Source organism: Acomys minous (assembly GCF_964271855.1).
Source record: "Acomys minous genome assembly, chromosome: 15".
In the NCBI taxonomy this organism is placed as follows: Eukaryota; Metazoa; Chordata; class Mammalia; order Rodentia; family Muridae; genus Acomys; species Acomys minous.
In genome coordinates, this window is record NC_140497.1 from 35,039,986 (window position 1) to 35,050,774 (window position 10,789).

General features: G+C 42.7%; 1 protein-coding gene across 4 annotated transcripts in view; it reads right to left on the reverse strand.

Annotated features, from left to right (window-relative positions):
• Nucleotides 1-10,779, reverse strand: part of PRIMPOL (primase and DNA directed polymerase) — a 35,960-nt gene extending 25,181 nt beyond the window's left edge. The window contains exons 1-4 of one of the 4 annotated variants that reach the window (XM_084758955.1): nt 10,528-10,779; nt 4,026-4,260; nt 3,150-3,247; nt 1,365-1,494 (exon numbers count right to left, since the gene is read on the reverse strand). In XM_084758955.1, coding sequence (XP_084615081.1) covers nt 1,365-1,494; nt 3,150-3,247; nt 4,026-4,205 — 408 coding nt within the window. In that variant the 5' untranslated portion in view covers nt 4,206-4,260; nt 10,528-10,779. Of the gene's footprint in view, nt 1-1,364; nt 1,495-3,149; nt 3,248-4,025; nt 4,264-5,413; nt 5,556-10,527 lie in introns of those variants that run through there. The other 3 variants (XM_084758954.1, XM_084758957.1, XM_084758956.1) reach the window with 3 other exon arrangements.
• Nucleotides 10,780-10,789: the final 10 nt, after the last annotated feature.

Genomic DNA, 10,789 nt, shown 5'->3' on the forward strand with positions numbered 1-10,789 from the left:
ACATTGCCAGGAAAACCCACATGGCTTACCAACTACAGTGCAACTTTACTTTGCAGGTTTACTTTGGAGTGTTAAGTGGTCATTTTAAGAACAATACAAAGTGTTTAGTTTGGAGAATTAAGGAGGATTTTACATATGTTTATTCTGCTTCAAAGCCAGGAGAAAGGAGTTACAAATATTTTTTCAAGTAAACTAAAAGTCAAATACATGGGCTGGAGAGATGGCTCAGTGGGTAGGAACACCAGCTGCTCTTGCAGAGATCCTGAGTTCAATTCCCAGCAACCATGCGGGGACTCACGACCATCTATAATGGGATCTGGTGCCCTCTTCTGGCATGAGAGCACAGTGCTGTATACATAATAAATAAACATTTCTTTAAAAAGAAAAAAGTCAAATACATGAAGATCTAACAAAATTAACAGACCTCCTTTAGCAAGAACATTTTAATTTAGATATATTTTCAAATTATAAAATTACTTGATATAACATTAGCATATGATTAGCATTCAAAAGAAAAAATGTTAAAACCTACTCTAAGGCCAAATGGTCACTATAATTTTCATACAATTCATGCAAAACAATGTTAAGTTTTTTGGGTTTTGTTTGGTTTTGGTTTTTTGAGACAGGGTCTCTCTGTGTAGCCTTGGTTATCCTGTACTCTCTTTGTAGACCAGGCTGGCCTCGAACTCACAGCGATCTGCCTGCCTCTGCCTCCCAAGTGCTGGGATTAAAGGCGTGCGCCACCACGCCCAGCAACAATGTTAAGTTTTTAAAAACAGGTATCCAGGTATAAGTCCATATAATTCCTTTTTATTGACACAGCTAAATAAAAAAGTAAATATCAGCTTAACACTCTTTCTCTTGAATGAAAATAGATGCATCTATTTGTATTCTAGGTTTGGTCAGTTCCTATGTACAGGATCCAAGTAGATACTGATCAATTCAGGTCTTGATTTTTTTTTCATCCATGGAGGCACAGATTTCCAAATTTCCAGTTCAAAAATTCTGATACTTCTTTTAGTTAAAATTTCCATGAATTTCATCTCAATGTTTAATTTTAAGAGTGAAACCCGCTTTACTTGGCTTTTGCTACAGGAAAATATTTATACTGGAAGTCAGAAAGTTAAAATGTAGTTGAAAAACCTAAAACTCTCAGAGAGAGAAACTCATCTATTTTAGCTTTTTAAATTAGATGTAGTAATACTTTTAAATATAGGCATTAATTGAATTTTCATTTTGCTTCATTATATACCCACAGAAATAATGTTGTCAAAAGAGCGAGCAGCAAGAAAGAGTAGGAGAAACGTGGAACCTGTGGGCGACACAGCAGTCTGTGACTAACGGAAGCATGTGGAAGAACTCACCTCTATGAGCAAGGCAACCATCCTTTTCCCATCAGCTCCGGGATTGGCCTGTTTGTTAAACTCCAAATCAAAGTAAAGCTTGCACACAGCGTTCTCAGGAATAACTTCGTAGCAATGCAAGAGTGTTTTTCTAAATTGGGGAATCCAAGAGCACTGGATTTGTATCGTACACTGCAAATTGTTTTTAACCTCTTTTTGTGGAGGTGGGGGAAGGGCCCTGGGGGTGTGACAGTCAGATGACAACCTGCAGGAGTCACTTCTTCCACCACAGGTTGTAAGGGTTGAACTCAGGTGTCAGACAGGCACAGAGAACACCTTCACTACCTGAGCCTCTTTACCAGCCCATGAATCTTAGACCTTCTACAACACAGAGTTAGTCCTCTACTCCCCAAGAGTGGTCACTGTGCTTTATCTGTGCACAGTAAACAGGGAAAGACAATGTGCAAACAGTAAGCCTGTGGCTCGCAGAATTAAAGGGTTTCTGACAAAATGATGTTAACAATCATGTTCAGAAAAGTATTAAGAGGCATATAAGGTCAATGTTACAGTGCTATTTATTCACAAATATCTTGATGTTGTATAACATCTCTATTTCTGTTTTCACAAACCAGTATCCCGAGATGTCTCCCCATCTCTCTCCCTCTCTCTATCAATAAACTAATTAAATAAATTTTTAAAAACTTTACAAGATTGACTATGCTGTTGTATACCTTTAATCTTAGCACGCAGGAGAGTTCAAAGCCAACCTGGTCTACATAGTGAGTTCCAGGCTAGCCAGAGCTACCTAATAAGATCTTATCTCAAAAAAAAAGATAATTATTAAAAAATTATGTCAGCCAGGCGTGGTGGTGCACGTTTTTAATCCCAGCACTCGGGAGGCAGAGGCAGGCAGATCACTGTGAGTTCTAGGCCAGCCTGGTCTACAAAGCAAGTACAAGACAGGCAAGGCTAAACAAAAAAACCCTGTCTCGAAAAAGCCAAAAAAAAAAAAAAAAAAAATATATATATATATATATATATATATATATATATATCCTCTATCAGTGACTCCCAGAAAGATAAACACATGTATAGTTAGCTTCTGAAGTACTGTAAACATCTTTTTCACAGAGGAACTTTAGAACGTAGTTCTAATAGTAACAGAGTAGTGTGCTGGCTAGTTTAAGTCAATTTGACACAGCTGCAGTCATCTGAAAGGAGGGAGACTGTAAGCAGACAAGCTTACAGGGCATTTTCTTACTTAGTGAAAAATGGGGAAGAGCACAGTCCACTGTAGATGGGACCACCCCTGGCCTAGTGGTCCTGGGTTCTATACGAAAGCAGGCAGGGGCTGGAGAGACGGCTCAGAGGTTAAGAGCACTGACTACTATTCCAGAGATCCTAGGTTCAATTCCCAGCAACCACATGGTGGCTCCCAACCATCTATAATGTGATATGATGCCCTCTTCTGGCCTACAGGTGTACATGCAGGCAGAGTACTGTAGAGATAGTAAATCAATCAATCAATCTTAGAAAGCAAGCAGCACCCCTCCATGGCCTCTGCATCAGCTCCTACCTCCAGGGTCCTGCCCTGCTAGAGTTCCTGTCCCTCCAAGAACGAACACTGATGTGGAAGTGTAAGCTAAATAAGCCTTTTTCTCCTCAACTTGCTTTGGTCATGGTGTTGGCACCCTAAGACAAATAACCAATCATGTGGCCAAGAACTGTGAACATCAGTTCAGCATGAGTTAATTTCAACAGAAAAGGAAATGCAACTTCAGCTAACTGAGCTGCTCTGCTACTTACCGGGACTTATAGTAAAACCAAAGTTGAGCATAGGACGTTACAAGGTAAACACGCCGTCCATTTCCCGCTTTGCACTCCAAAGCAAATACGTGAACAGTCTAAATAAAATTTAAAATAATTTTTGAAAAATGTACACCATGCAAATCTAAGCTCAGCTGTAACTAATAATAAATACTCGTGAAGAATTTTGCCACTCAAGATAGCAGAATTTGGAATATGAATAATTATATTATTAAAAAACAAGACAAATATTACATTTCCCTTTTAGATTTATTTATTTGATGTGTATAAGTGTCTTGTCTGTCTGTCTGTGTGTATATGACATGTATGCCTGGTACCCAGCAGAGAGGTCAGAAGACGGTACTGGATTCCTCTTGCCTAATCTATTGGGAATGTGCTCATCCTTCAACATATTTCACTCCAATGTTGTTACACATGCCACAGTTTAGAAATAATTGGGACTAGAAATGTCGTTCTTTAGCTGGAGAGATGGCTTGGTGGTTGAGAGTACTTCCTGCTTTTACAGGAGCCCTCTGCCCAGTTCCTAGTAGCCACAGCCATCTGTAACTCCAGTTCCAGAGGCTCTGTAACATTTTTTTTAACTCTATGGACACTGCATACATATGGTGCACATACATGCATGTAGATAAGACACTTAGACACTTAAGATAAAATAAAAGTAAAAAAGAAATGTCATTATATTTCACTAAAATAAATTTAATGATTAATGAATTCAAAGGGATATTTTTCTAAGCCATGTGCTATCAAGATTATTACTGCATTTTCTTAGAAAAGAATCTGATATGAAATGACAGCAAATACATTTTTTTAAACATTGAGTGTTACTTAAAATTTTATAAAAGACAAAGCAATTACCTCCTTACAGCTTTTAACAAAATTAAAAGCTTGATTCTGACGATAAAATAGCTTCCAAATGGAAGATGATTCCTCTGGCTTGGACAGTCTTGGTCTATACCTGGAGGACAATGGCTTCCTCTCATAGTGAGATGCCCGCTCTTCAATCTGCCTCAGCGTCGCTTCCCACTTCCTCATCATCGGTCCAGGAGTGTGGAGAGAATAAATCCAGCCTCAGAAACCTTTCTCCCAATCACTACTAAACAAACAAAATGTGAATTTCTTTGTTCAGATTACGTTCTACCTGGTATAACTTCAAAATGTCTGGTTTCCTGACATTTATGTCCTCATTTGCTTCATACTTTTTTCTGTGCACAAAGTCTCACCGTAAAGCAGGACTAGGGCTGGTCCCCAGACACCCTTAGAGCCTAGCTCTTCCCTCTAATAGTTTTACGGCCATGGAGAGACTAAAGAAACTCCATGAAATCTCAGTTCAATCAATTGCAAAATGGGAATCAATAGAATCTTGAATGTTTTACGTAGAAGGCAAAGGGGCCTTGTGCGCACAGATACGCACTGGAGAAGACAGGAAGTGACGCACACAGCTTACCTCTTCAACGGACTGAGGTGTGCAGCTGCCCTTCCAGGAATGGTGGGAGTTTTACAGCCTGGTGAGCCTCTGCTATCTGATGAGACAGGCTCTGTCCGTATCTTCCAGAACTTTTGTGCTTATTTGTCCCAGACCCTTTCCCCTTAAAACCTTCACACTGCTTTTAGGCCATAAAATCCATTCTTATGAGTGATGTCACCTGTGCTTTACCACAGCCTAAGTGACTTCTATGTTATCTTAGGGCCAGGCTAATCCTGACACCCACAGGAGTTATGTTAACCCCAGTCAAGCTCTCTGGACACTAAATTTTGGGCACCATCTCTGAGTCAATAGTACCTATTTTTTGTGAAAGAAGCCAGAAGATGTACTTTGTAAAGAATCTCAATGTAAACATGTCTTAAACTGTTGTGCGTGTGGTGGGGCTGAGTTAAATGTTATCTGAATGCTTTTCCCAAAATTGTGCTGTGCTTAAATATGGCTAAGTAAAATGATTGAGGCCAGACTCAAGGAGTCCTGGTCCCGCACAGGTTACAATAAAATCAGGCTGAGCCAACTTTCATTCTTACTTCACCCGGATTCAGTTTTCCCCTGCCTGCTGTAAAGCCTGCAGGGGAATTACCACAGTTCTATCCAGTGTCCAACTGTGATAAGACATATGAAAAAAGTCTTCGGAATCATAAAGCCCATGTAAATGCTTTCAGTATCATCATGACTTTCTTTATGGCCAACCCATCACTCAGCTGATGCTTACTATCTTGGACTCTGTTCCTGCGTTATCATTTTTTAGTGTACAACTCACATTTAGGCATCATGGAAGCTTGGCTCCTTTTCCCTCTGCTTCTGTTATCCTCTTTCCTCCCTACACCAGAGAGGGATGACAATGCTGATCTAAGCATTGATTCATTCATGTCGGTACAAACTTTTTCCTTTTCAAGACCAGGTTTCTCTATGTAGCCTTGGCTGCCCTGGACTTGCTTTGTAGACCAGGCTGGCCTGGAACTCACATCGATCCGCCTACCACTGCCTCCCAAGTGCTGGGACAAACTTTTTATTTTGCTATTTTTCCCAGCAAGAAATGCCATCTGAGCTCAACCACACACTATCTCTGAGCTTGACCATGTGACTTGCTTGGGCCAAGGACATTGGACAAATGTAAGATCAGGTGCTTCAGCATCAGACTGAGCTCTCATGGAGTCCTGACCTGAGACTGCAGCGCCATGGATCTAGTGAGCAGGAAGAGGACCACTGTTCTTCCACATGACAGTACATCAGAGCTGAAAGGCTACATGAAGAAGGCATTCCAGCCAAAGCCAGTCAGATACATGAGTTAGAACATTTCAGATCACACACCATTAAAACCAAATGAATTCAGGACAGACCAGATTAACCAGAGAACCCCTTTAAAAATATATATATTGTTTTAAGCCAGTTTTTAGGCTGGTTTGTACACAAAATGGGATTAATTGGGGTTCTTTGTCAGTATCATCTATGCTATTATCTACTTATACAGAAAACAGATATATTAGTTTTTAAGTGAGACAACAGAATACACTAAAGCGTTTAGGGGCATTATTATATTGTTGCCCCAAACAACAAACAGGACGCAATTATATCTGAATCATAGATTCAAAGCAATAACTAAGAATGGCTGTATACAATGTTCACATTTAGTGAAACCAAAACCATCCACATCCACATTATAAAACAACCTGGTACGACTGTGGGGACACGCCATACATGTGAGTCTTGGAGCCAGAATGCAAAAGTGGTTGCTGAAGATACACACACTGCTAAGGAAGGCAGTGTTGAGCATCTATTATGTCCCTGAATTCTTTTCACAGCTAGGTGTGGCAGCTGGAGCATCAGACAGCTGGGGCCTGAACTCTTTGACCAGGAGGGCTGAATAACAAAAGCAAAGAAAATGGAGAAGAAGAAAGCATCTGGCCCTCTGGTTTGGGACTATGGCATTCCCATCCCGACCCTCTGAGAGAATATGACACCATAGTAGGAATACTTTTAATTCCTGCTATGGAAAGAACACTGCTGTCCTTTCAAATAATTGTATGCCCAAGCTGCTTTTCACTCAGGGACTATTTTTGGTGATAGTTACAAGTTCCAAAGGAAAGCACTTGTACTAGCTTAAAACCAAAGGGTTAAGGAGCTCTGCTGCTTATTTTTGCACCAAAACAGTCTTTTGCTACAGTCCTACAGTTGGAAGTGCTGAAGTTAGAAAACAGGATTAGTCATTTTTCTGGTAATTAGTGGGAAAAGGGGAAATCGGGATAAAGGTGGAAAGTTGACCAGTTTCCCTGGGCTGATTAGATTAGTTTATTAAGGCCTGTGAATGGCCTGGCTCCCATGAGCAACCTGAGTGTGGGTGGGGGTTGGGGAGGGAGTGGGGTGGGGGTTGGGGTTGGGGAGGGAGGGGTGGGGTAGGATGACATAACACAGGTGCTTTGTAGCCACCATTCACTCATGCTGTAATAGTTACCACTGTCAAGGTGAGTGGCTTTCACTGTGCCCACACGTACAAAGCACACCTTTGGGACTGTCTGCGGAATCACTTTCAAAGGCAATTAGAGCATGTGGACTCTGACTATTCATGGATTCCCTTCCTGCATTCATGATATCATGGTATTACTGAGAAATGGTGAAAAGTAGGGCGTGGGGCCTCCTTTGAGAAAGTGCTGCTCTCTGAATGCCATGGTACGAACTGCCGTTCCACCATGCCCTCCCAGCCAAGACGGACAGACAACTTCAAAGCCCAAATAAATACTCCATTCATTATGTCTTTCTGCCAGGCGCTCACTCTGCCACAACGAGAAGTCTGACTAATACTGGGGTACAGGAATACCTGAGGCTTCCTTTAGCCATGTTCTTGGTTTCTCTCCTCCTTTCCTTTTTTTTTTTTTTTTTTTTTTTTGAAATGTGATATGGTAGCCCAGGCTAGCCTCAAACTGAAGATCCCCCTGCTCTGGCCTCCTAAGTGCCGGCGTTATAGGCGTGTGCCACAATACGCACTCTAGTTTCTTCTCTAATATCAATCAACCCCTCTTCAACTTCTCCCTCTACCCTGAGACGAGACTCATCAGTACTGTGGTAACCATCCTAGATTCAGTATTTACGATGTTCTTTTATTTAAAAATACTTAACAATATTTTGTGTTCATGTGTATGTGTGCACATGTGATAAGTGCACTTGTGTTGTGAATGTGCGTGCCAAAAAGCAATGGGTATCTTCCTCAATCATCACTCTCCTTTTTACTTTTTTTTTTTTTTTTTTTTTTTGAGACAGGCTCTCCTAAAACTTGCTCTGTAGACATGGCTGGCCTTGAACTCACAGAGATCTGCCCGCCTGTGCCTCCTGGGTGCTGGGATGAAAGGTGTGTACCACCCTCATGACAGCTTCAATCTTACGTAAGACAGGGTCTTTCACTAAACTTGGGCTCATCAATCAGGCTAGGCTGGATGGCCAGCATGCTCTATGGATTCCACTGCCTCTACCTTCCCCTACGCCAGGCATTTCACATGGCTGCTGGGGGTCTGAGCTCATATTTTTATGTGTCTACAGCCAGTACTTTACCTACTGAGCCATCCCCCAAGCTCCTTAACATCTCCTTCATATTATATAATTCGTAAAGTCTTGTTAAGTTTTATTTACATGGGTATATTTGCGTGAATGTGTGTGTGTGCGCGCACATGCGCACGATCTTGAAGGCTAGAAGAGAGTGCTGGATCCCCTGGAGCTAGAACTGCAAGTTCCATCTCAGTTGGGCACCAGGGAACTGGACTTGGGTCCTCTAGAAGAGCGGCAAGATCTCTTAAGCACCCACCCATTTCTTCAGCCCCTCTTTTTCGTACTCTAGAATGCCTCTATTCAATATCTACTACTCAGGATTCATCTTTAAGTAGTTATCTTAAAGCATGCTATTAAAATTCATTTACAGGGCTGGAGAGTTGGCTCAGTGGTTAAGAACACTGTCTGCTCTTCCACGGGTCCTGGGTTCAATTCCCAGCACCCACATGGCAATTCACAACTGTCTGTAACTCCAAGATCTGACACCCTCACACCAATGCACATAAATTAAAATTAAATAAAAATGTTTTAAAAAGCAAAAAATAATTATTTTAAAAAATAAAATAAAACTCACAAACATATTACTACAAAAGCTCCCTTTCTAGACTGTATAACGACTTAAGAAAGTAAATATAAAAGACTGAATTTCCTCTCTTCATACTTAAATTACTTTGCTTTTGAACAGATTTTGTATTTATTGCTTCTGTCTTTTTTTTTTTTTTTTGGTTTTCTGTCCTGGACTCACTCTGTAGACCAGGCTGGCTTCAAACTCCCAAAGCTCCACCTGCCTCTGCCTCCCAAGTGCTGGGATTACCAGTGTGCTCCACAGAGCCTGGCTCAGAGTTGTAGGAAAGCCCTTAACAATACTGTTGCAGCTCCTGCTTCCTTCCCTCCTCACCGCTCTCCCATCCAAAGCAGCACAACTCTTCCAGACTGATGATCACCATTTTTACAGCTTCGTGCAAGAATACTCGTTAATGATTCAGTTATCATTTAATTGATACGTAGTTTATCTTATGAAGTCTAAATTTCCCTGCAGAATCTGGCGCTAAAATGATCAGATACTATATTCCTAATTCAGTTTTCCCACCAAATGACTACTCCCTGCTCCTTGACTACTTCCAGCTGGCCCGATCTGCAAAGCATCACGTTGCTTTTCACGAATTCTTTCTCTCTGAAGCCTAGAACACCTTCTACGCCCTCTGGGTCACCACTGTTAAGAGAAACTAAAGAGCTCAGACGAAAACCATCACCTCCAGCTGTTCTGCTCTAACAAGCTTCTCTGGGTTTCTCTGTGTAATAACCCTGGATGTCATAGACTCGCTTTGTAGACCAGGCTGGCCTTGAACTCACAGAGATCCACCTCACCTGTCTCTGCCTCCCGAGTGCTGGGATTAAAGGCTGGGCAAGCATCATTTTGTTAAGACCGTTTTTTTGCACAGGTAGGAGTGGGGGCACAAGGAGATCGGGATTTCTTAATTAGTTCCTTCCTTGTGAACCATAATTAGTTCCTTCCTTGTGAACCATAGTACCCAGAAGCATCCAGAAGCATCGCTAGGCTTGAATGCGTCCTATTATCCCAACAGAAAATGGCTGATCCTCACTCACTCTGGGAGGGGTAACGATAGATCAGTTTGTTTCCGGAACCTGCCTTTTAACTACTGTGGCTCTGCTCTTCCCAAGAGCAAACCATTTACCTTTTTTTTAAAAAAGACTTTTTTTGGCCTTGCTTTGTAGACCAGGCTGGCCTCAAACTCAGAGATCCCCCTGCCTCTGCCTCTCGAGTGCTGGGATTAAAGGCGTGCGCCCCCCACACCCGGCTCCCATTTATCCTTTTTAAGTTTCTGTCGGAACTGGAAAAAATAATGTCCTGTGGAAATGCAAGAACATGGATTCTGCATGCAACAAACGGTAGACATGTGAGTACCTGCATATATACTCCCAGTCCCTTACATGCAACCAGGCAAACCTCCGGAAGCAGCTGCTGCTCACATGGAGTAAACATGTTGTCAGTATCCTCAGCCCCCCAGAAAACTGACGCTGAGTGCTGTGCTCATGTTTCCGGCATATTATGCAAAAAACACTTCACTGGGGCAGGGCCAGAAATAGGACCTAAAACAGCCCGCGATTTCAGTACTTCTCACTGAGGGCCCAAGAGTTGAACGGGAAGTGAAGAAGAGCCTCAGTTCCTTTGCGAGGAAGTAGAGAGTTCGAGTGCGGGGTTCAGCCCTGTTTTCTCCTTGTCGGAGCTCTGACAGACAGCGGTGTCGCCCTGAACGCCCAGCTTTGCGCCCCCGGAATCAGGCGCGGCCTAAAGACCTCTCTAAATTTATTTACCTCAGGTGATGCAAGCCGGCCGCAGATGGCAGCTGGTGGAGCTGTTGCTGGCGGGAACCAGAGCTTCAAACCCCCACGCGGGGGGCGTGGTCACACGGGGGCGTGGCCTGCGAGAAAAGGGCTGCGCGGCGGGGCTCCAGAGGGCGGGGCTTCGGCCTGGGCTGAGACAAGTCGCGACCTGCGTGCGGGAGAAGGGGATTTTGGGGGAGGGGGACACCAGGAAGGAGCGGGGATGTGAACAGGGCTCGGTGGGCGATGGGCG